General features: G+C 44.5%; 1 protein-coding gene across 4 annotated transcripts in view; it reads right to left on the reverse strand.

The window, feature by feature from the left end:
* Window positions 1-24,544, reverse strand: part of plekhm3 (pleckstrin homology domain containing, family M, member 3) — a 162,424-nt gene that overhangs the window by 89,109 nt on the left and 48,771 nt on the right. For all 4 annotated transcript variants that reach the window (XM_041200604.1, XM_041200603.1, XM_041200605.1 and 1 more), the window contains exon 6: window positions 13,350-13,413. In XM_041200604.1, the coding sequence (XP_041056538.1) occupies window positions 13,350-13,413 (64 nt within the window). The remainder of the gene's footprint in view (window positions 1-13,349; window positions 13,414-24,544) is intronic.

The raw sequence follows: 24,544 nt of genomic DNA on the forward strand, positions 1-24,544 counted from the left end.
GGATAAATGTTGGCCAGAGCACAGGGGGAAATTCCCTGTCCTCCTTCGATCAGTTACATCAATCGGTGAGGACACACAGTTTAACGTTTCCTCTGAAAGACAGCAGCTCTGACAATGCAGCACTCTCTCAGTGCTGCACTGCAGTTTCAGCCTAGGTTTTGTGCTCAGGTCTCTGGAGTGAGACTTGAACCCATGACTTTCTGACTTGAGGTGAGAATGCTACCCACTGAGCCACTGGCCAACAGCAGGGGAATTGCACTTTTCCACCTTTGTATGAGGTAGAGAGAAAATCAAACATGAGAAAAAAAGAAAACAGGAGCTTCAACGTGAAGAGGAAGGTTATGGACCAGTCGACTGTTTGACTGTTAGTGGTGTCCTCAAGGTGAGGCTCCATGTGTAAAAGGCGACACACTGGCCAGACTCCCACTTCAATTAATTATTGTAAAAACTGAACAGTCTGCTTGGCCCCTCAAGTGATTAATGGCAAATTCAGTAAATTAATGAGGAAAAAAGTAGACTCCTGCCTCTCGTCGGGTTTTATTAATTGGTTAGCAGCATAGTTGAATCCTGATGAAAGTGCAATTGGTGAGCCAAGAAATGTTATGCTTGAGCAAGGATCCCCATAAACCGTATTATGTAAAATAAAAACAGGTGATTTGCAAAATTTTGTAACAAGGTCTATTTGAATAAATAATTGGAGACCAGGATAGTCTCAGGTTTAGTCCCCAGGCTCTACTGGGGCTGTGCCAAGGACACAACAGTTGACTGTTCTATGCCAGGATTACCAAAGAGAAATAAAATCAGTCAGGGATCTTGTTCCAGATTGATTTAAAGAGGGACACCCTGATGTGACAACACGAGCGTACAGGATCAGGATTGGCTCTGGCGTCTTTCACAACTGAATAAACCCATCTCGTTAACCAAAGTTTTAATATTTCCTTCTCTGTCTCTGCGACCATTTTATTTTTGACCAGCCCTCTGTGAAACACCCTGGGATGTTTTACTGTGCTAAAGGCACTACAAAAATGCAAGTTGTTTTTGGTGAATGGCTTGCTGGTACTTACTGTCAAGGTTCAAACATGATTAATGGGGTCATGGGGGAAGATACCAAAAGGAAGTTGCTGCCTGCCTGAATAACCAAACCCCAACAGATTGTCAGGGCCTTCAGAGAAAGGGGTGAACACTAGAAGAGAGAACTTTTTTAATATATATACTTATTACACACTTGGAGAACCAAGGTATTTTTCAGCTAGGTATCTAATATGGGTGTAAAGATAGCATTGTGTCTCTAAATCAACACTGAGAGGAATGCGTGACCACCCTGAGGGAGGATCCTTACAGGTGCATGGAGGCTATTTTGAAAAGGGAACAAAAAGACTCGAATTAAGTATAAAGCTGCTTTTATACTGCATGAAACCCATTGCCTGACAGTTGCACCCTCCATTGATGCATTGTGCAGCAAACCCTGAGTAATCTCGCTCATATTCACTTCAGTTTATTTTAAATCAGGTCTTCCAGCACAAGCCTTAGCATATCCAGGCAAGTTTACTTTCCAATTGTAGCCAGCTGCATGAGATCCACTGTCAGCAACTGACACCACTTGTACAGGTCAATATAAAAGCAGCTGTAGACTTTGGCCTCTTGTACATCCCTGTTTTCCTTTGCCCCATCATTGGTAGCCATGCCATCAGCTGGCTAGGCCCTATATTTTGTAATTCCCTTTTTAAAACTCTCCACCTCTCTCTTTTAAAATGCTCCTGAAAAACTACCTCTTTAACCAAGCTTTTGTTTACCTGCCTTAACATCTGTGTCGCAGTGTCAAATTTTGTCTGATAATGCTCCTGTGAAGCACCTTGGGACATTTTATGACCTTAAAGGCACTATATAAATGCAAGTTGTGTTCAAAGCCAGTTTTAAATTTGTTCACTGAATGCACCTAATTAGAATCTCCCATCCACAATGGACACTAACTCCAATTGCTCTGTCTAGTGGAATTACTGTGATCTAGACTAGATTCAGATGTGATTAAGTAAAGACAATGTTCCTAAATCAAACTGTTGGGACAGAAAATAAGCAATTATCAGTCCTGTACACCTTCGGTTAAACTTAAAATTTTAGTCATTTTTAAGAGAGGAGAATTACTTTTAGCTCTCTGTTCAGCAAGAGATTCCAATTCAAAGTCAATAAAAGTGTTGCTGAAAAAAGAGACATGTCTAAGCTTTTCATCTTGCACCTATCAGGACTCTCGCAAGAATGCCAATATAAGAAGACAACAATTTATACTGTATAAGAAGAGTGCTGATTGGTTGGCAAGTGGTGTTGCTGTGGAGAATGCACCACTGATGGTGACTCACAGTTAACTGCCAAGCATTATTTGAAATTTAAGCCAGGCAGCTTGACTCTAATTGGTCAAGGCATTGCCCCGAGGAATGAGTCAGTGAATGGCTGTCACTTATTTTGTTTAGCTGAAACAGGCACAATGAATGTACATATTCTTTCTGTCTGCAAACAGCAGGGCCCTGTGTATTAATATATGTTAATATATTCCATTACACGCAAATGCACCACACTACAAGCCCGACTGACAATCCTAAATTGGCTGACAGCGTAATTTTTAACACATTGATGATTATTCAGCAAATATTGGCCAATCATGAATCACATCTAAAGTTGGACACCGTGTTTTGAGTTTTGCAAGCACAGGCTGGTTGGGTATGGTCTGTATCCTGCCTGTTGCAAACAGCAACTGGGACATGCTGTTTGATACGATCCGCCAGCCTTTGGGACTTGCAGCCTACATACCTAGCAACACACCGGCACTGAAATTCATATACCACATTACTTATTTGTGTGATAGGCAGAATGTCTTTTTGGCTTGACGGCAGCATCCTGTTAGTGGCAAATGCCACTCGTGTTGCTACTGCACAGTATCGGTGTGAAACAGCTAGCTTCACCTGTTGCTCAAATGTGTCCATGTGCACATTTGACATTGCTAGCCTACTCATCAATGTTCCACTTAAGGAAGCCATAGATATTTGTGCTGCAGCACTATAACATGGTGATCTAGACCCCCACCATTGAGTGAATCTATTTTCATTGAGCTTATGAACTTGGCAACTTGTGCAGTTGAGTTCAGTTTTAATGACACCATGTATGCCCAAATAGATGGTGTTGCCATGGGTTCCCCTCGAGGCCCAGCTCTCGTAAACATCTTTGTTTGGTTCCACAAGAAATGTGTTTTCGATGGAATGACACCTAACCTCCTACCTCTTGCATATTTCCGATATGCGGATGATACGTTTGCTATACTTAAATCCACAGCTGCATGTAACAATTTCCTTATGTGTCTTAATGAGTTTCATCCTGCGTTCAAATTCACCTTTCAAATGAAGCAGTCAAATGAACTCCCCTTCCTTGACACTGGTTGAGAATTCTGCCTGGGGATTCTCTACCATGGTTTTCCTTCACCAGTCAACATACGCGTTGGGATTCTTACAGTTCCACAACCGAAAGGCTGGTCTTATTGGCAACCTTGTAAATAGGGTCTGAGCCACTTGCACACCATGCAAGCTTGATGCTGAAATAGGGCACATCAAAGACCTCCTGCAGGATAATAGCTACCCTGATCAGATCATTTCATGCTGTGTATCACGCAAGCTCACTAATGGACCTAAGACCTTCACCTTTGGCCCTGAAAAGTGCCCAGTCTACCTCAGATTACCCTGGAAGGGCAAGGTATCCAAAAAATTTGAGCAACAGGTGAAGCTAGTTGTTTCAAGCTGCTACTGTGCAGTAGCAACACGAGTGGCATTTGCAACTAACAGGATGCTGCCGGCAAGCCAAAAAGACGTTCTGCCTATCACACAAATAAGTAATGCGGTATATGAATTTCAGTGCCAGTGTGATGCTAGGTACGTAGACTGTATGTCCCAAAGACTGGCGGATCATATCAAACAGCGTGTCCCAGCCTCTATTTGCAATGGGCAAGGTACAGACCGTATCCAACCAGCCTTTGCTTGCAAAACTCAAAAGTGTCCAACATTATATGTAATTCTGCGATTGGACATTTGCTGAAAAATCCTCAATGTGCCACGAATTATGCTGACAACCAATTTAAGATTGCCTGTTGAGCTTGCAGTGTAGTGCATTTACATACATTGGAAGCTAGTTATATTGATGCACAGGGCCCCTGCTCTTTGTAGACAAAAAGAACATGTACATACATTGTGCCTGTTTCAGCTAAACAAAATAAGTGACAGCCATTCGCTGACTCATTCCTCAGGCCAATGCCTTGACCAATTGGGGTCAAGCTGCCCGGTTTAAATTTCAAACAATGCTTGGCAGTTAACTGTCAGTCATCATCAGTGGTGCATTCTCCGTGGCAACACTACTCGCCAACCAATCAGCACTCTCTTCACATACAACATAAATTGTTGTCTTCCCATTATATTTGTATTCTTGCAAGTGTCCTGATGAGTGCAAGACGAAAAGCTTAGACATGTCTCTTTTTTCAGCAATAATCAAGTTATGTACTACCAAACGAATATCAATAAAAATACTTCCTTTTCAAAAAAAAGAATGGGGATCAACTTTAAACAACCACAATCTTTACCAAGGATATGTGGATCAGAGAGAATGAAAGGGCCACAAAACATTGGAGGTCTAAGAAACAGAATAATTCATTTATAAGTTAAAAAGGGGACTTGTGACAATTGTGGAGATAATGTACAATTTTTCTGGGAAGTTCAGTATTATGGGCTTCTCTGTTAATATCTGCATTCTTAAAATTACATAAATGCACAGAATAGAAACAAACCATTTGGGTCAACTAATGTACGCTGGTGTTTATGCTCCACACCAACCTCTTGTTCCTCTTCAACTAACCCTATCAACATAACCTTCTCTTCCTTCTTCCCTCATGTATTTGTCTAGCTTCCCCTGAAGTGCACCTACACAATTCATTTCAAATGCTCCTTGTGATGGCGAGTTCCACTTTCCCATTACTATACTCTTTGAGTAAAGAAGTTTCTCCTGAATTCCCTATGGGATTTATGACTATCTTATGTTTATGGCCTCTAGTTTTGGACTACGCCACCTGGAATCATCTTCTCTATGTCTTCCCTTTCAAACATGTTCATAATCCCAAATCCTCTATGAGGTTACCGGTCAGCGTTCACTTTTCTAGAGAAAAAAGCCACAGCCCATTCAGCCTGTCCTGACAGTTTTAACCTCACAGTTCTGCTATCATTCTTGTAAAGTTACTGTACCATACTGATTTGGCAGACTTGTTGCGGCAATAATCAGCTTCCCACCTTCCTTCCCCCCGCCCCCCACCCCCCCAAACCCAAACACCACCTTGTTCCCTTTTAATATTCTATCGTGGCCTCTCCTGCGTGTGATACAGCCATCCTTTCAGCTCAAAGCCGACTAGGCCTTCAGAACGCCTTGGGGATCCAGCGACGAGTAAACTGAATAACAACAATTGTTCCAGGGGCCTGTCAAGCATCTCTTTTCTGCCTGTTGAGTTTGAATTGCTGTAATTAGTTATCTTGCCTTGCGAAGCAGGGTCTTGAATAGCTGATAATGAAGTTACAGTGAAGGGAAGGAGAGGAGGGGGGGAGGAGCGGGGGAGAAGAGAAGGGGACCCCTCCTGTGAGGAGGCGTGCTTATGGAATCTCTGGTGCTGAGCAGCTTGCATGGCTGGCTGGAGGCTCGGCCATGCATGCTCAGGCAAGCTGACCATTTCCAGAAGCAGGATGATCATGTAGCTTGACAACCCACAGCTTCCCATGTAGCACTTTATTGCTGTGATCTGATAAGACAATGAACATCCCAATTTACCTTCAAGCACAGTAGGCAGGACCCTGCTCTCCATAGCACTGCCCTAGGGAAGAAGCTCAAAAAGTGCAGTGTCGCAAGAGATCTGAGGTCCAGAAGCCTATTAATTAATCCCCAAACACATCTTTTTTTTGTATCACAGTTTGCTCTGGTCTGAAATTCTTATGGAATTATGCACTTCTACATGATGAAAGCAATGTTTCAAACTGAAAACAGTCACTTCAACAACAACACCTTGCATTTATATAGTACCTCCAACAGCACGAAACTTCCCAAGGCCTTTCAAAGAAGCGTGATCAGACACAATGTGACGTCGAATCACATGGAGTATTAGAACTGGGACTGAAAGTTTGGTCAGAGAGATAGGTCTTTAAGGAGTGACTTAAAGGAGAAGAGAAGCGGAGTGCTTTAGGGAGGGAATTCCAGAACCTAGGAAAAACTCAGCAGGTCTGGCAGCATCGGCAGAGAAGAAAAGAGTTGACGTTTCGAGTCCTCATGACCCTTCGACAGAACTAGGCGAATCCAAGGGAGGGGTGAAATATAAGCTGGTTTAAGGTGGTGGGGGGTGGGGTTGGGTGGGGGGAGAGAAGTGGAGGGGGGTGGTGTGGTTGTAGGCAAAAGCAGTGATAGAAGCAGATCATTAAAAGATGTCACAGACAGCAGAACAAAAGAACACATAGGTGTCGAAGTTGGTGATATTATCTAAACGAATGTGCTAATTAAGAATGGATGGTAGGGCGCTCAAGGTATAGCTATAGTGGGGGTGGGGGAAGCATAAAAGATTTAAAAATATTTTAAAATAAGGGAAATAGGTGGGAAAAAGAAAAATCTATATAATTTATTCGAAAAAAACAAAAGGAAGGGGGAAGAAACAGAAAGGGGGTGGGGATGGATGGGGGAGGTCAAGACCTAAAGTTATTGAATTCACTATTCAGTCCGGAAGGCTGTAAAGTGCCTAGTCGGAAGATGAGATGTTGTTCCTCCAGTTTGCGTTGGGCTTCACTGGAACACACCTGCGGTCTGTCCGCAAGAATGACCCAAACCTCCCTGTCGCTTGCCATTTCAACACTCCACCCTGTTCTCTTGCCCACATGTCTGTCCTTGGCTTGCTGCATTGTTCCAGTGAAGCCCAACGCAAACTGGAGGAACAGCACCTCATCTTCCAACTAGGCACTTTACAGCCTTCCGGACTGAATATTGAATTCAACAACTTTAGGTCTTGACCTCCCCACTCCATCCCCACCCCCTTTCTGTTTCTTCCCCCTTCCTTTTGTTTTTTTTCGAATAAATTATATAGATTTTTCTTTTTGCCACCTATTTCCATTATTTTAAAATATTTTTAAATCTTTTATGCTCCCCCCACCCCCACTAGAGCTATACCTTGAGTGCCCTACCATCTATTCTTAATTAGCACATTCATTTAGATAATATCACCAACTTCGACACCTATGTGTTCTTTTGTTCTGCTGTCTGTGACATCTTTTGATGATCTGCTTCTATCACTGCTTTTGCCTACAACCACACCAGCCCCCTCCACTTCTCTCCCCCCACCCAACCCCACCCCCCCCCACCACCTTAAACCAGCTTATATTTCACCCCTCCCTGGGATTCGCCTGGTTCTGTCAAAGGGTCATGAGGACTCGAAACGTCAACTCTTTTCTTCTCCGCCGATACTGCCAGACCTGCTGAGTTTTTCCAGGTAATTCTGTTTTTGTTTTAGATTTCCAGCATCCGCAGTTTTTTGTTTTTATCCAGAACCTAGGGCCTAGGCAGCAGCTGAAGGCACAGCCGCCAATGGTGGAGTGATCAGAAATACACGAGGCCAGCAGCAGAATGCTTCATGATATACGAGGACCCGCCATTAGCACAATTAACAATTCTTACTGGTATCCTGGCTGAGACAAGCTAACCCCAGAATAGGCTGGGGCTCAATGCTGGAACTGATTCAAATAGAGTCAAATGATTCAATTGCTAGTCTGTATTGAGTTAGATAATCTCACTGGGCTGCAGCAGCGAGGGATTAGGGGTAAGCATGGCTCCTGCTCTAGATTGCTACCCAGTAACCCCCATTAGAAAATGCACGCGTGAGATTGTTGGGCGCTTACGTGGTCAAGCTCAACTCTGATCACCCATCAATACTAAGCATCTAGGTTCACACTGGAAGAATTGCCCCCTAGACATAGGAGGAACACAGCTGCTGTGAATATGTCAGAAATTGCTAACATCTTCAATAGAAGTATGGGGGGTTTGTGAGGCGGTGGGGATGGGGTTGGGGGAAGGGGTTGGGGTGGGGGCCAGGAGGGGGAGGGAGGGCTTTGCTGCACCTGACAGAATTGTCAAGGTGTCACATGCCTCCTGACATGTTAGAAAAAGGGTCAAGCAGGAATGTTTCAAATGTTCAAGGTGAAAGTCCTTGATATTCATAACAAGCCTTAAATGAGCATCAGTGAAAGACCTACCTCCTGACGTGTAGCTGGACTCTGTTGTTGCCTATGTAGAACAGGGAACTTTATCATAGTAAACAATTCAGATTGTACACAGAATTCAATGTGCAGGTGTCATAATAAATGTTGCTAAGCCTTCCCTATTTACCCTGTACCTGTGGTGTGACACTTCTTACAGTCCAAGAGTAACTTGCATAAGATCAGGGTCTGCTCTGATTACGCTGCAGATACATCTGGGTAGCTCAGCACAATTATAAAGCTGCCTTTTTTAAAAAAATATAGACTACGGTTTAATTCAGATCCTATGAGGATTGCAGCCCTGCAGTTAGCTCCTGATGCTCACACCACTAAATTCAGCTCTCTCATTGTGCCAGAAGACCCAGGAACTCATTAACGACTGGGAGCAGGAACTGGCTTTACTACTTCAAATGCCAGGATCTGCCAGACATACACTTTTGCATTAAAGCAAGGCCAATGCAAAAGTGGCTTTTAGAGCATCTGACTGACCACATCAAGGAGGTGGAGAAGATGGCAGTCATCTCAATACTTGGGTATCAACTGGATACCTTCACACTTTGATAAGCGATCAAAAGGAGGCCTGAAAACCCCAGGGATCCTTTCTTACTTACTTTTACTCCCGTCACTCCTGATAATTAAGCCTCAACGTCCTTGATTCCTACAACTAAGAGGGAGGGAGCCCATTCCCATGGGTTTGCTGAAGTGGAGATCTGCTGGTATTTCATGGTGCCATTCAGTCACTTAAAATACAAAGCACGACTGGCAGTGGGAGAACCGCATATGCGACCTACAGTATTCATTCAAGATAAAGTTAATAGGTGGAATCATCCCAGATTTGCACTAAGTGTGGTAGCGGGCAGGTAAATTGACGTTTTACCTGCCGGCCACAATGGTGGCCTTCCACGCCGCATTGTACCAAGCCCATACATTAATTATGCATTCCCAGGAATGTTTCCATGGCAGGCAAGCTCTCATTCACCTGCCATGTCATTATCTCGCCGCTTTATCACGCTGGGCGCAATATTTCAAGTGCAGCCGCACGTACGCCTCTCAGTGCTTCCAGCCCACAACTGCTGCAAAGAAGACATGGCCCTGAAAGACAAGAAGACTGCAGCCCTAGGTTCGATGACACATTCCCCAAAAGCCTTTTGGACTCAGTGGAGGCTCATCTTGATGTCCTCTACCCTGACTCTGGCCAGAGGGTAGACAGCAACATCACCAATCCGGCTTGGGAGCCTGTGGCAGTGGTGGTCAGCACCAACACCCTGCAAAAAAGAACAGCCACCCAGTGCCACAAGAGGATGAATGTTCTCCTTTGTTCCACCAGGGTAAGTCACTCTTCTCATCACTCGCAACTCACAAACCCATCACACATCCAGAAGGCCCTCACTCACTGCCACTTCACGGGACATCACCATTCACTCTCTCACACACATACCGTCATTGGCTTCATCTCGTTTATGGGACCACTCACCACCCACACATGCCAGGCATACTTATCATTCGGCCTGGCAGGCGTCCAGCTTACACTCTCTCCATCTCTATTTAACAGGACAACTTGGCACACAACAAGAGGGAGTGGTGGCTTACTAGTGGAGAAATGCCCGAAATCAAGGTCCTCATGGACTTTGAAAATAGAGCCATCCAGCAGTCCAGCAAGGATCTGGACCATTCCTGTGTTGACAGTGAGGTCGGTGGTGCTCTACCAAGTGAGGATCTAGCAGTGCAACATCCATCAGACAACCATGCTGTGAGTGATATGTCCTGTTTCACAGGCCACTGCCTTGCACTAATTATTTCTCCTTGCTTTTGCAGGCACATCTGCCGAACAGCCAACAGAGTCCACATTTCTCCTTGCTTTTGCAGGCACATCTGCCAAATAGCCGACAGAGTCCACGACCCAGGGCCTCCAATCAAGCCCCGAAGAAACCTCTGAAGAGGAAACTGAAAGCACCCTCCTTGAAGTCACGTCACAGCTCCCACCCACACTCTCCACAAGCGCAGAGGCATACACCTCGATGGGAACTAGCCTTAGAGTAGCAACGGGATCACAATCTGGTGAGCACTTTCTTATCCACAGCAGGCGGCGGCAGGGACTTCCCAGGTGTCCGGCATTCAGAGAAATGCTGGAGGCCAGAAATTTGCTGAGACGGAGTCAGATGATGAGCCTCTGGACTCTGTCATGTAACAGTTGCTGGGGCTGCAAAGGCAAACTTGGGAACATCAGGAAGGGATGTCTGCTGCACTCCTCAGATTGCAAGACACAACTGAGGAGTCCGTCCGCCTTCAGGCTGAGGTGATAGTGCCGACATGCCAACGCACCAAGGTCAACACTAGTAGGGTGGTGGCTGAGTGGTGAGGAGCGGAGAGGAGGGGCGAGGAGTGGAGAAGGGTGAGGAATGGAGAGGGGAAGCGAGGAATGGAGGGGTGAGGAGATGAGTGGAGAGCTCTGCCAAAATTCCTTCTTTGACTAACTGAACAAAATGAAAAAAACAGATTCATCTCACCCGTTAGTGGTACATAGCTGGGATATAACATCAATGATAGCAATAATACTTACCAGTTGCAGCACTTCATGTGAAGTGAAAGATAGGGCAACTATTATTATATTCACTTATAGTAAAAAAGACTTGCACTTATTTAGCATTTTTCACAACCACCAGGCATCTCAAAGCGCTTTACAGCCAATGAAGCATTTTGAAACAAGTCATTGTTGCGATGAAGGAAATGCAGCAGCCAATATGCGCACAGCAAAATTGCTACAAACAGCAATGTGTTAATGATCAGATAATCTGTTTTTTGTGATGTTGATTGAGGGATAAATATCAGCTGCTCTTCTCTGAAATAGTGCCAAGGGATCTTTCACATCCAAGCAGGCAGATCGGGCCTTGATTTCATGTCTCATCTGAAAGATAGCACCTCAGGCAGTGCAGCACCCCCTCAGTACTGAACTGGAGTGTCAACCCTGATTTTTGTGCACAGGACCCATAGTGGGACTTGAATACGAACCTTGAAACTCAGAGGTGAGAATGCTACCATCTGAGCTACGGCTGACACGAAGCATCACTGTTAAAATCAGGTTTTTCTCATTTAGAAAGCAAGGAAAGAAACTGTATTTGCATTGCACCTTTTACAACCTCAGCACATCCCAAAGCATTTTTACAGCTGATGAAGCACTTTTGGAAGTATAGTCACTGTTGTAGTATAGGAAACAGAGCCAAGGGTGCAAAAATTGGCTTCGGTGCCCTTGATTAAGGAGAGTAAGATCAGCTAGGTCTGGTGCTCCTGAGCCATGTCCAGTCAGCCTGGCTGGAAGAAGCACGGCTCTGGGTGATACCTAATCAAGTCAGCCTCTGTGACCACACGTGGTTGAATAAACTGCCAACACTCACAGGCAACACTTGCACACGCTGATAAAGGACAGTGGTGTCAGTGCCAACAAAAAAAAAAATCAATGCCTTCAGGAGGCAAGAAAATTGGCAAGAAAAATAAATCACTGTCAAACCAGTACAGCCTTTTTATTTTAAACATAAAGAATTACCCTGACTTCCTTCTTAATTGCACAGATTGTTCAGGCAGGATCTGGACATTAAATCACAAAAAAAGCTTGGTTATTTTAGTTACGGTGAACAGCTCCATTCAATGCAACTCATTGCTCTGGGGACTGCATGTGCCACTTCCTATGTCCACAGGCTGATCTGATCTATTGACTAGATTCAGGTCATGCTAAACCACAATCTACTGGGATTGCCGAGGAACAGGTTTGAGTTTGTTTCCCAAATAAACAATCTGACAATCTGAACATACATGAGGACAGGACGGCCCAAAGGGTTTTGAAAAGCTGCTGAAAGAACTCTGTGCCTGCTATATAACATTTCCACCTGATTAGAGCCACTAACTTGAACTGCAATCCCAATCCGCAGGCTTTCTGTTGTCATTAATTGGCTTTCACATCAATCGTGTGCCAAAGTGCTAGTGACAACTGCCCTGCCACTGAGAGGGTGTGATAACCCTTTACTGCCTGTTTGCACTATTTGTGAAAATGTCTTGCACATCCCAATGCCCTTTGTCCTGAACTTGGCACCTGTGCTTTCAGCTGCCTAGTCCCAAGCACTGGAATTTCCTCCTGAAATTGCTCCACTTCTCTACCCCTCTCTCCTCCATTAAAACCCACTTCTTTGACCAAGCTTTTGGTCATCAATCCCAACACCTCTTTATGTGGATCAATGTCAAATTTTTGTCTGAAAGCGCTCCTTAGTAAAGCATCCCAGGATGCTTCAAGGTTAAAGGTGCCATATAAATGCAAGTTGTTGTTGTTACATAACGCTGTGCTCATTTCAAGTGGTTTCACGTGAGCCAGTTGCAGTAGAGATGAAAGCAAATGCGGATGCTGGAAATCCAGAACAAAAACAAAAATACCTGGAAAAACTCAGCAGGTCTGACAGCATCTGCGCAGAGGGATACAGTTGAAGTTTCAAGTCCGTATGACCCTTCATCAGAACTAAGTTAAATTTCCAATAATTTATAATTTTTTTACAAATATATTTTTCTTTTCCCTCCTATTTTAAAATTTATTTTGACCTATTGTTTCATCTCCACCTTTTATCTCATTTCGATCCCTTCCCCCCACCCCCACTAGGGCCATCTGCCACTTGCTCGTCCTTTAAAGTAATAAAATATACCACGGCACTTCACAGGAGTGTTATCAAACAAAATTTGACATTATTAGGGCAAGCGAACAAAAGTTTGGTCAAAATTTTAAAGATATTAAAAGAGGAGAGAGAGGTGAAAGGAAGCAGATGAAGACGCAGCCACCAATAGTGGGGAAGAGGAAATCAGGAGGGTCACATCAGAAACGGGCAACTGATATTCACCTACCCAAGCGAGTGTGCAAGGGATAATTGTACTCTGCCCCTCCCAGTGCCCTGGCGAAACTTGGCTAAAACAGCAGAGACGGGCGGTAGAACCCAGACAATCCAGACAGATCGGACTATTTTTAACAGGCATCGTGCCCAGGAAGCTACAGTGAATGGTCGTTGTGTTACATACCTGCTGAAGGTCAGCTAATGAGTACAAGTGCACGTGCTGTAGAATGTATTCCCTGGGGAAAATCCTGCAGAGAGAAAATAAATAAAGTGTTAGAAACCTTAATTTGTTGTTACTATCACTAAATTACAAAGCTAAATAGAATTTCTGAGCCATATTGTTAAATAGTGAGCTTTGCCATTGCGGCACTACAAAGCAGTGTCATGAAATTCAATATCCTTCTGCTTATTTGACCTACCAGTTGTTCCTGCTTCTCCCTTTCACCCCAGAAAGCTGGATTACAGCTTTATGGGAACCAGCAGCAGACTGGTATCCCATCGAGAGGCCATTCTTCATGCAAGAGCCTTGACAGGAAGTGCCGATCATGGAGGACCTCATGGTTGGAGCTTCATCTCATCATCACCTAATGTCCATATGCATAAAGCTTCCAGCCAGAGTCAATGGATAGCAACATCAATAATAGAAGTAAAGATTTATTCTCCCCTGCGTAGCCGGAGGACACAGAAGTGTTTTGTCGTGTCCCAAATAGAAAAGGGAAAGACTGACATTTAAACAGTGCTTTCCATAACCTCAGGACGCCCCAAAGTGCTTTACAGCTACACAGTACTTTTGAAGTGTAGTCACTTTTGTGTTGTAGGAAAGTTGGAAGTCAATTTGCACACAGCAAAGTCCCATAAACAGCAATATAATGACCAGATAATTTTATTTTAGGTGTTGGCTGAGGGGTAACTATTGGCCAGGGCACCAGAAAAACTCCCCTGTTCCTCTTCAAATTGTGCCAAAGGATCTTTTTACAGCTATCTGATGGGGCCTCGATTTAACATGTCATTTGACAATGCAGCAATCCCTCAGTATTGCACTAGGAGTGTCAGCCTGGATTTTGGAGTGAAAATGCAACCGACTGACATTCATTACACCTGGTAAAATCTGTTCACTCTCTGTTCTATACTGAGTTAACACCACCCAATGCAGTTATGCAATGATCATTTGGGTTTTTAGAAGGGATCTTAATGATGAGAAAAAGGGAATTTACTGAGATAGAGAAACTGAACCCAGAACAATACTTTTGGATACACCAGAGCAGTGCGACAAGAGGTTACAGGTATGTGAAGCTGAAGGAAGGAGTTTGCATTTATACAGCATTCTTTCACAACCTCAGGCAGTACGTTTGCACACAACAATCTCCGACAAGCAGCAATGAGCTGTCAGCAATGACCGGAAAATCCCTTTTAGTTGTTGGTTTAGCTATAACTTCCCTGCTTTTACATAGAACATACAGCACAGAAATAGGCCATTCCACCCAAATAGACTTTGAGATTGTGCGGCAGAATCTTCCATGTCTGCCTGAGAGAGAAATCAGGGCCTTGGTTGCAGTGCTCCCCCAGAACTGTGCTGGAGTGTCAGCTCAGGTTTCTGGAGCATGACTTGAACCTACAACCTTCTGACTCAGAAGGGAGAGTGCTACCCACTGAGCCAAGGCTGAAGACTGAGTGTTGGGGGGCTATTTGCAATTGTAATGAGTCTATTGGCAGGATTTGCTGGACAGGAGTCAGGAGTGGGGACTTCAGCCCACAGATACTGAAGCTAATAACAACGCCATCACTGAGACCTTCATAATCTGCATGGTGCCAGCACTACGCTACTTGCTGCAATTTGGAAAGCCAACAAGCAGATTGGTCTCATATTTCAAAGCTTCCATGTAGGACTCCGTGCCTCATCTGTAATTAACATTCCCCTTTAAAGGCATATTACCTGAAGAAGCACTGTTATTTGGCACTCCTGACATGGACAACAGTCTCTGAACCTGTGAAGTCCTGATGGTATCAAGACCTGCATTTCCATGAAAATCATGGGTTGCTGTTGTGTCTATCCATTTGCAATTAAACCCAATTCACACATTTTTAGTGACAAGAATACAGATCTCTGGGCCTCCAAAAGGAATTTGATCACGAATGGTCACATCAGCTCTAGTAAACAGGAGAGAATGGTCTCGGGTCTCTGAGTACTACTCACCTGGGAACCCTTCCAGGAATACAAACTTGTCCTTAAGATTCACACACAACTTACATCTGTTACATTCCCATGGACAGCATAAAGGACTAAAAGTTGCCCTCAAATATGAGACTAACTGGTTATAATTAGGTAACCTAAACTTCCTCAGCACCTCCCAAACCTGTGACCACTGCTTTCTGAAGAATAAGGCATGTGTGAACACCATAACTTCCAGGCCACACGCCAAGGTCCAGCCTCCCAGTTCAGAGGGAAGGCACTTCCTCACCACCCCTCCCCCCACCAACAGGGGCAAGAGGTTCTCCTCTCTTGACCATCCATCATCACCCAAAAAACAATAGATGAACTGGTCATTCTTCTCTGTTGTTAATGAGACCTTGCTGTGCGCAAAGTGGCTGCTGGGGATTTGACTATGTAACAACAGTGACTAGATTTCCAAAGTAATTCACTTCTCATGAAGTGCTTTGGGATGTCTTAAGGATGGATCAGCTACTATTTGAATGCATCTCTTCTCTTCCTTTTCACCTCTCTTCAATAAAAATGCACACACAGTGCTCAAAGTAAAATACCTTTTTACCAATAACTCACGATGGATTTCACACAGTGCAGTTCTATAATGACTATGTCAATCCTCTTTGCTACAGAACAGTGTGTGCAGCTGTACACTTTCCATAAGGCACCCTTTTTTCCCCCAATCACCATGGAAACAATGCCACTAAAAGGGGTCTTGCAATGAAAGGTTAATTGAATTTCATGTAGAATCTGTTACTAATTCAGGTGTCAAAGGCTTTGCTGTGTCTGTTTCTGCCGAAGGTGAAGTGGGAAGTGCTCTGAGTTGGCGCGACCTGGTAAGATATTACAAAGATTTCCTGACTCGACGCTTGCATTGAAACAATGGGAGGTGCAAAGTTAACAAACATAACTGTATTGCCAAAATATATAAAATTAAGCCTATTCGACAATCACTGTAATTTCAATTTAATTAGACTCAGGCTCCTTGTACGCAGCTGCTGGCAACATGGGACTCTGTCCACACAGTGTTGCCAGAAACATATACAGCCACACAGGTGATGGTGTGTCATGAGTCTGTTCCCTATATATGATGCCCTATTCAATCCATGAAGCTCTCTCACATGATACATGTTTCACTCAGTTCAACTCCCCTGTAGCGTATAACAACCAGCATATTCAAAAGACAATTGGTTACATTGGGGATTTACCTTTTTTTTTGTTTCAAAAGACCTGGCACAAACATAGCTGCCATACAAAGTCTGCCGCTTACACCCTGCACTGATCTCCGTCCATGGTTGCTGATAATCACAGAGCCAGTGTTAATGATGTAGAGAGGAAAAACAAAAGTGTGGGCTCTAGCCCTGCAGCATCGTAATCCAATCAGGTGTTGTAATTTGTGTTAGTCAGGAAAGTAGTTAGTAGATAAAACAAAAACAGAATTACCTGGAAAAACTCAGCAGGTCTGGCAGCATCGGCGGAGAAGAAAAGAGTTGACGTTTCGAGTCCTCATGACCCTTCGAAGGGTCATGAGGACTCGAAATGTCAACTCTTTTCTTCTCCGCCGATGCTGCCAGACCTGCTAAGTTTTTCCAGGTAATTCTGTTTTTGTTTTGGATTTCCAGCATCCGCAGTTTTTTTGTTTTTATATAAGTAGATAGTAGGTGTTAGTCATTGCTCATTGGCAAAACTCTCACCAGATGGTTGAGAGTTCAAGCTCACCTCCAAAGACTTGATCATAAAATACAGATCACAGTCCAGTGCGCTACTGAGGGACTGTTGCACTGAATGAGAAGCAAAACTGAGGCCCTGCTTGCTCCCCTTAGGTGGACATAAAAGATCCTATGAAAAAGAGCGTCCATGTTCTCCCTGAACAATATTCATCCCTCAACCAACAAGTAAAAACAGATTGTGTAGTCATAACCACATTGCTGTTTCTGAGGTCTTGCTGGGTGCAAATTGGCTGTCATGCTCCCTACATTACAACAGTGATTACACTTCAGAAGTACTTCACTGGCTATAAGGTGCCTGAGGACATACGAATATCACTATAGAAATGCAAGTCTGTCTGCCTTTCTTTTCTGACATACTTCTTTGAATGCAGGGGTGATGTGCAAAATCAGCCAGGTGATAGGGAAATTGGGTCCACCTACGTTTCCGTCCGTACTTGAATAACCTGTTTAAATTTATTGCCTGGGCGCACTAGTGAGGAATAGTCACCCATTCAGTGAAAGTTAGAGGAGGGCTGCCCACATGGCAAGGTGAAAGGGTGTAGAAAACTGCCCGAAAATGTTAAGAAACTGGATTGCGGTGGGAGATAACAGTTTAGCTATTAGTTGGGTTATTGTCATGCTATGGTCCTGAATAGGAATAATCAGTCTGCTTGCTAATGAAAGCTGTCTCTAGCAAGAAGCCTGCAGCACCTGAGAGAGAAAGATGAATCCTGCAAACATCCCCTTTTTATCACTGTGATTACGCTGAACAGTCAGAGCGCTAATTACATTTGCACATCAATGAATTGCCTCTTGTATACTGGGTTCCCCTTTTCATTACTCTACTGTGATAACTTGTAATCAAATTATTAGCTAGCAATACACAGTAGCTATGTTGTTTTATATTAAGAGGCAGGTTATTAAATGCTGGTGATCCAGCTGGCTCAGACTGCAGGCATTAATTTGTGGTAGAAGCTTGCATTCCTAAAACAAATTTGGCTACTGCAAATGCTATGAAACTACTTGCTCTACTTCTCCCCTGCTCTTTTTCATGCAAAGCTCCACTGTCTGTAACATGACGCATACCAAGTCCTGTTCTCCCATCACTCTGTGCCTTCTCTGACCAACACTGGTTGTTCCAGCAATGCGTTAAATTTTAAATTCTCATCCTCATTCTCCTTTTTATGGTCTCCCTACCTCCTCCAGCTCTACAACCCACGGAGAACTCTGCATTCCTCCAGTTCTGGCCTCTAGCACATTAGCTGTTAGCTGTGGCTCAGTTGGCAACATTCTCACCTTCGAGTCACAAGGTTCTGGATTCAAGACTCCCTCTCCAGGACTTGAGCACAAAAATCTAGGCTGACACTCCAGTGTAGTACTGAGGGAGTCCTGCACTGTTGGTGGTGCCTTCCTTTGGATGACACATTAAACCGAGGCCCTTTTGCACAATTCAAAGAAGAGCAGGCAGTTACCCCAGTGTCCTGGCCAATATTTACCTCTCAATCAACATCACAAAAACAGATTATTTGGTCATTTTCACTTGCTGTTTGTGGGAGCTTTCAGTATGCAAACTGACTGCCGTGTTCTCTACAATACAATAGTGACTACACTTCAAAAGTATTTCATTGGTTGTAAAACACTTTGAGATGTGACATGAGAAAAAGTTTTTTGACACAACAGGTCTGATTTGGGTCTGGAATGCACTGCCTGGAAGTGTGGTGGAGGCAGGTTCAATCGAGGCATTCATGAGGGCATTAGATGATTATTTGAATAGAAACAATGTGCAGGGGTAAGGGGAAGGGCAGGGCAATGGTACCAGGTCATAATGCTCACGTGCAGAGCTGGTGCAGACACGATTGGCCGAATAGCCTCTTTCTGTGCTGTTGAAATTCTGTGATTTTGAGATGGCCAGACGTCATGAAAAGCACTATATAAGTGATAGCCATTCTTTCTACCCCTGATTTTCATCACTCTACCATTGAAGGCTGAACTGCCTAGGCCCGAAGCTTTGACATTCCCTCTCTAAACCCCTCTTCCATTCAGATATTCTTTAATACCTTACCTCTTTGACCAAGTACTTTAGAACATTCTGAGGTTGTGAAAGGCTCAATGTAAGTGTAAGCTCTTTCTCTCTTTTCCTGACTCAAGAAAGGCTTAAATGCACGGAGGATCACTCAAGCCAGATAGACGAGAAGCTCCCAAGCTGAATTCTTGGTCTGCGTGGAGTTAGCTCAGGAAAAGGCAGCAAACAAGTTATGCAGTTGTCCTCAGTGCTGCTGAGTTAGGGACTAGGTGGAAATAAACAGCCGCCCATGTCATATTTCTGATCACTATCTGGTGACCTCTGCTGCAAAATGCACAGGAGTAGACTTAAAGAGAGAGCAGTATCAAGGTTTGGCTACAGCTCCCCTGCCCCCCACGGTTGAACAGCCTGTTGGCTGTCCAGATTCACACACAGAAGAATGTCACTTGGGCAAGGTGCCAGGGTGCTGCTGACAGGCGTGGAACCACACCCCAGCAGGAATTCAGGCCTTCAGGACAAGAAAAGACAAAATCTTGGCAGGTTAGGAAGGGGGTGATTTAGGCATTCAGAGTCAATTGCAGGCATTCCTCTTGGGTCCTTAAATCAAAACAGTTTGACACAACCTTGCAACTGTCTGGGTTTATCTCCTTATCCGCTTCTGTCAATCAACACAAGTCATAAAGCAGGCTTGCTGCACCTACAAGCATGGTTGAGCAATGGTGCAGTACAAAGTCTTCCATTAACACCACAATTAGTCACCCTCCTGGCAATTAAGTAGATGATTGACCGACAGATATGTTTGGAACCAAATTAACATGACAACCGTTGTTAAGTGCACGCAGTTCCAAAGCACTTGACTGTAACAATTGATTGCGAGGTCCCAATTCTTCAGCCCAACCCGCCAGATAACATTAGACCTTTGACTGGGTCTGGCTTGAAGGTCCGAGAGAGGAGGAAGTGGGGGTGGTGCTATTTCTCAAGAGATTTCAGTGCAGTTAAAGATCCACGAATTGCAAATTGGTCATGTGATATTCTCAGAATCTGGATGCTACTTTTGGATAGCACAGGGTCATAAATGACATATAAGTGACGCATCCAGAGACTGTGAAAGAAGCTACACAATTGCAAGTCTTTCTTTCTATTGTGGGTCTTAAATGTAAGTAAGTGTAAGGGGAAATATGTTAGATAACACATGCCCTATAATTATGGTCACACACTCGCCTCTGTTCCTGGATACTGTGAATTTAAGTCTCACTCTAAAGACATAATCACATAACCTTAGACTGAAATTCAAGTGCTGTACTGAGGGAGGGCTGCAGTGTTGGAGACAACATTAAAGTCTGCTCTCTCAGGTGGACATTAAAGATCCTGATGGCACTATTTGAAGAAGAATAGAAGTGTTCTCCCCTTTTCCCCTATCCCTCAACTGACATTAATAAAAAAAAATACAAATGATTTGGTCATTTATCATTGCTACTTGCAGAATCTTACTGTGTGCAAATTCATTGCAACATTTTCTACATTATGACACTGAGCATGCTTCAAAAGTACTTCATTGGTTGTAAAGCATGTTGGGACATCCTGTGTTTGTGAAATGCGCTATATAAATGCAAGTCTTTCTTTTTATTGGCCTCAAATGACAAATAGCTTAATGATGAATTGGTTTCCAGAGCAGGGTCATTAAAGCTGTCAGATTTCTGCATTTTTGAACCTCTGTCATTGGTTCAAGTGCCCCCATTGTGCAAGCTAAAATCAAGTCCCAGTTGATAGCCTCCGTGTAATAGTGGGGTACAACTGGCCTAGAGAGACCGCCACCTATCATCATTGCTTTTATGTTCCCGACAGCAGCGCTGTTTGATGGGAGAATAGGTAGAAACATGCTGCAAAAGTCCGCAACCTATCTACCTCATCCATGCTTTTACTACTTCGAGAAACTACCCAAAGTTCTCCTGACCAGCCTCCAACCTTCTAGCCTTTGTAAAGCTCAGCTCATAGAAAACTTACTTAGTTGTATTATAACTCATGCTAAATCCTGTTTATCCATCATCACTCTGCTGGTTGACTGATAATGACTTCCAGTCTAGTGAAGCGTCAATTTTAAAAATTCACATTCTTGTATCGAAATCCCTCCATATCCCCATCACCTGCTCTGGCCCTACAACCTCTGAGATCTCGGAATTCCTCCAATTATCATCTCCCATGCACACCCGATCTCCATCACACCACCATTGGCAGCCGTCAGCTGCCTGGACACCAAACGCTGGAATTTCCCCTCTAACCCTTTCTCCATCTCTGTTTCTCTCTCCGTCCCTCTTTTGAGGCACTCCTTAAAACCACAAGCTGTTGATCGTCTTTTTTATTCATTCATGGGATGAGAGCATCGCTGGCTAGACCAGCATTTATTACCCAACCCAATTGCCCTAGAGAAGATGGTGAGCTGCCTTCTTAAACTGCTGCAGTCCATGTGGCATAGGGTAAATCCACAGTGCTGTTAGGGAGGGAGTTCCAGGATTTTGACAGCATAGGAACGGCAATATATTTCCAACTCAGGATGGTAAGTGGCTTGGAGGGGAACTTCCAGGTGGTGGTGATCCCATCTATCTGCTATCCTTGTCCTTCTAGATGGTAGTGGGTTTGGAAGGTGCTGTCTAAGGAGTTTTGGTGAGTTCCTGCAGTGCATCTTGTAGACGGTACACACCGCTGACACTGTGTTGGTGGTGGAGGGAGTGAATGCTTGTGGATGGGGTGCCAATCAAGTGGGCTGCTTTGTCCTGGATGGTGTCAAGGTTGTTGTGAGAGCTGCACTCATCCAGGTAGGTGGAGAGTATTCCATCACACTCCTGACTTGGGCCTTGTAGATGGTGGACAGGCTTTGGGGAGTCACGAGGTGAATTACTCCCAACAGGACTCCTAGCCTCTGACCTGCTCTTGTAGCCACACTATTTGTATGGCTTGTCCAGTTTAGTTTCTGGTCAATGGTAACTTCCAGGATATTGATAGTGGTGGATTCAGCAATGGTAATGCTACTGAATGTCAAGGGGCGATGGTTAGATTCTCTCTTGTTGGAGACGGTCATTGACTGGCACTTGTGTAGCACGAATGTTACTTGCCACCTGTCAGCCCAAGCCTGGATATAGTCCAAGTCTTACTGCATTTGGACATGGACAGCTTCAGAGTCCAAGGAAGGCCATTGATGAAGCAGCTGAAGATGGTTGGGCCGAGGACACTACCCTGAGGAACTCCTGCAGTGATGTCATGGAATTGAGATGATCGACCTCCAACAACCACAACCATTTTCCTTTGTGTTAGGTATGACTCCAGCCAGCAGAGAATTTTCCACGATTCCCACTGACTCCAGTTCTGCTAGGACTCCTTGATGCCATACTCATTCAAATGCTGCCTTGATGTCAAGGGCAGTCACTCTCACCTCACCTCGGGAGTTCAGCTCTTTTGTCCATGTTTGAACCAAGGCTATAATCAGGTCAGGAGCCAAGTGGCCGTGGCAAAACCCAAACTGAGCATCAGTAAGCAGGTTATTGCTAAGCAAGTGCCGCTTGATAGCACTGTTGATGACCCCTTCCATTACTTTACTGATGATCAAGAGTAGACTGATGGGGCAGTAATTTGCCAAGTTGGATTTGTCCTGCTTTTTGTGTACAGGACATACCTGGGCAATTTTCCACGTAGCCGGGTAGATGCCAGTGTTGTAACTGTACTGGAATAGCTTGGCTAGGGGCGCAGCAAGTTCTGGAGCACAAGTCTTCAGTACTATTGCCAGAATGATGTCAGGGCCCATAGCCTTTGCAGTATGCAGTGTCTTCAGACATTTCTTGTAATCACGTGGAGTGAATCAAATTGGCTGAAGACTGACATCTGTGATGCTGGTGACCTCTGCAGAAGGCCTAGGTGGTTCATCCACTCGACACTTCTGGCAAACGCTTCAGCCTTATCATTTGCATTGATGTGCTGGGCTGCCCCATCATGGAGGATGGGGATATTTGTGGAGCCTCCTCCTCCAGTGAGCTGTTCTATTGTCCACTACCATTCATGATTGAATGTGACAGGACTGCAGAGCTTAGATCTGATCCATTGGTTGTAGAATCACCTAGCTCTGTCTATTGCTTGCTGCTTATGCTGTCTGGCATGCAAGTAGTCCTGTGTTGTAGCTTCACCAGGCTGACACGCCATTTTTAATATGCCTGATGCTGCTCCTGGCATGCCTTTCTGCACTCTTCATTGAACCAGAGTTGATCCCCAGGCTTGGTGGCAATGGTAGAGTGGGGGATATGCCAGGCTATGAGGTTACAGGTTGTGGTCAAGTACAGTTCTGCTACTGTTGATGGCCCACAATGCCTTATGGTTGCTCAGTCTTGAGTTGCTCCATCTGTTCAAAATCTATCCCGCTTAGCACGGTGGTAGTGCCACACAAAACAATGTGGGGTATCCTCCATGTGAAAACGGGACTTGGTCCTCACAAGGACTGTGCGCTGGTCAGTCCTACCGATGCTGTCATGGACAGATGCATCTGCGGTAGGCAGCTTGGTGAGGATGAGGTCAAGTATGTTTAGCCTTTTGTTGCTTCGTTCACCACCTGCTGCAGACCCAGTCTAGCAGCTATGTCCTTTACGGCTCATCCATCTCAACCTGTACTGGTGCTACCGAGCCATTCTTGGTGATTGACATTAAAGTGCCCCAGTCAGAGTGTGTTCTATGCCCTTGCCACTCTCAGTGCTTCCTCCAAGTGATGTTCAACATGGAGGAGTATTTACTCATCAGCTGAGGGGGGCAGTACATGGTAATCAGCAGGAGGTTTCCTTGCCCATGTTTGACCCAATGCCATGAGACTTCATGGGATGCAGTGTCAGTGTTGAGGGCTCCCAGGGCAACTCCCTCCTGTTTGTATACCATGGTGCTGCCACATCTGCTGGTCTGTTCTACTGGCAGAACAGGACATACCCAGGGATGGTGATAGTGGTGTCTGCAGCATGATCTGTAAGATATGATTCAGTGAGTATCGCTATCTCAGGCTGTTGCTTGACTAGTCTGTGAGGTTGCTCTCCCAATGTTGACATAAACCCTCAGATGTTAGGAAGAAGAACTTTGCAGGGTCAACAGGGCTGAGATGGCCATTGTCATTTCCGGTGCCCAGGTTGATGCTAGGTGGTCCGTCCCATTTCATTTCTTTTAGGCTTTATAACGACTTGATACTACTGAGTGGCTTGCTGGGCCATTTCAAAGGGCATTTAAGAGTCAACCACATTGCTGTGGATCTGGAGTCACATGTAAGCCAGACTAGATAAGGAGAGCAGATTTCCTTCCCTGAAGGACAATAGTGAACCAGATGGGTTTTTATGACAATCGACAATGGTTTCATGGTCATTAGACTATTAATTCCAGATTTTTTATTGAATTCAAATTCCATCACCTGCTGTTGTGGGATTCAA

This window comes from Carcharodon carcharias, chromosome 12, assembly GCF_017639515.1.
Source record: "Carcharodon carcharias isolate sCarCar2 chromosome 12, sCarCar2.pri, whole genome shotgun sequence".
Classification (NCBI taxonomy): domain Eukaryota; kingdom Metazoa; phylum Chordata; class Chondrichthyes; order Lamniformes; family Lamnidae; genus Carcharodon; species Carcharodon carcharias.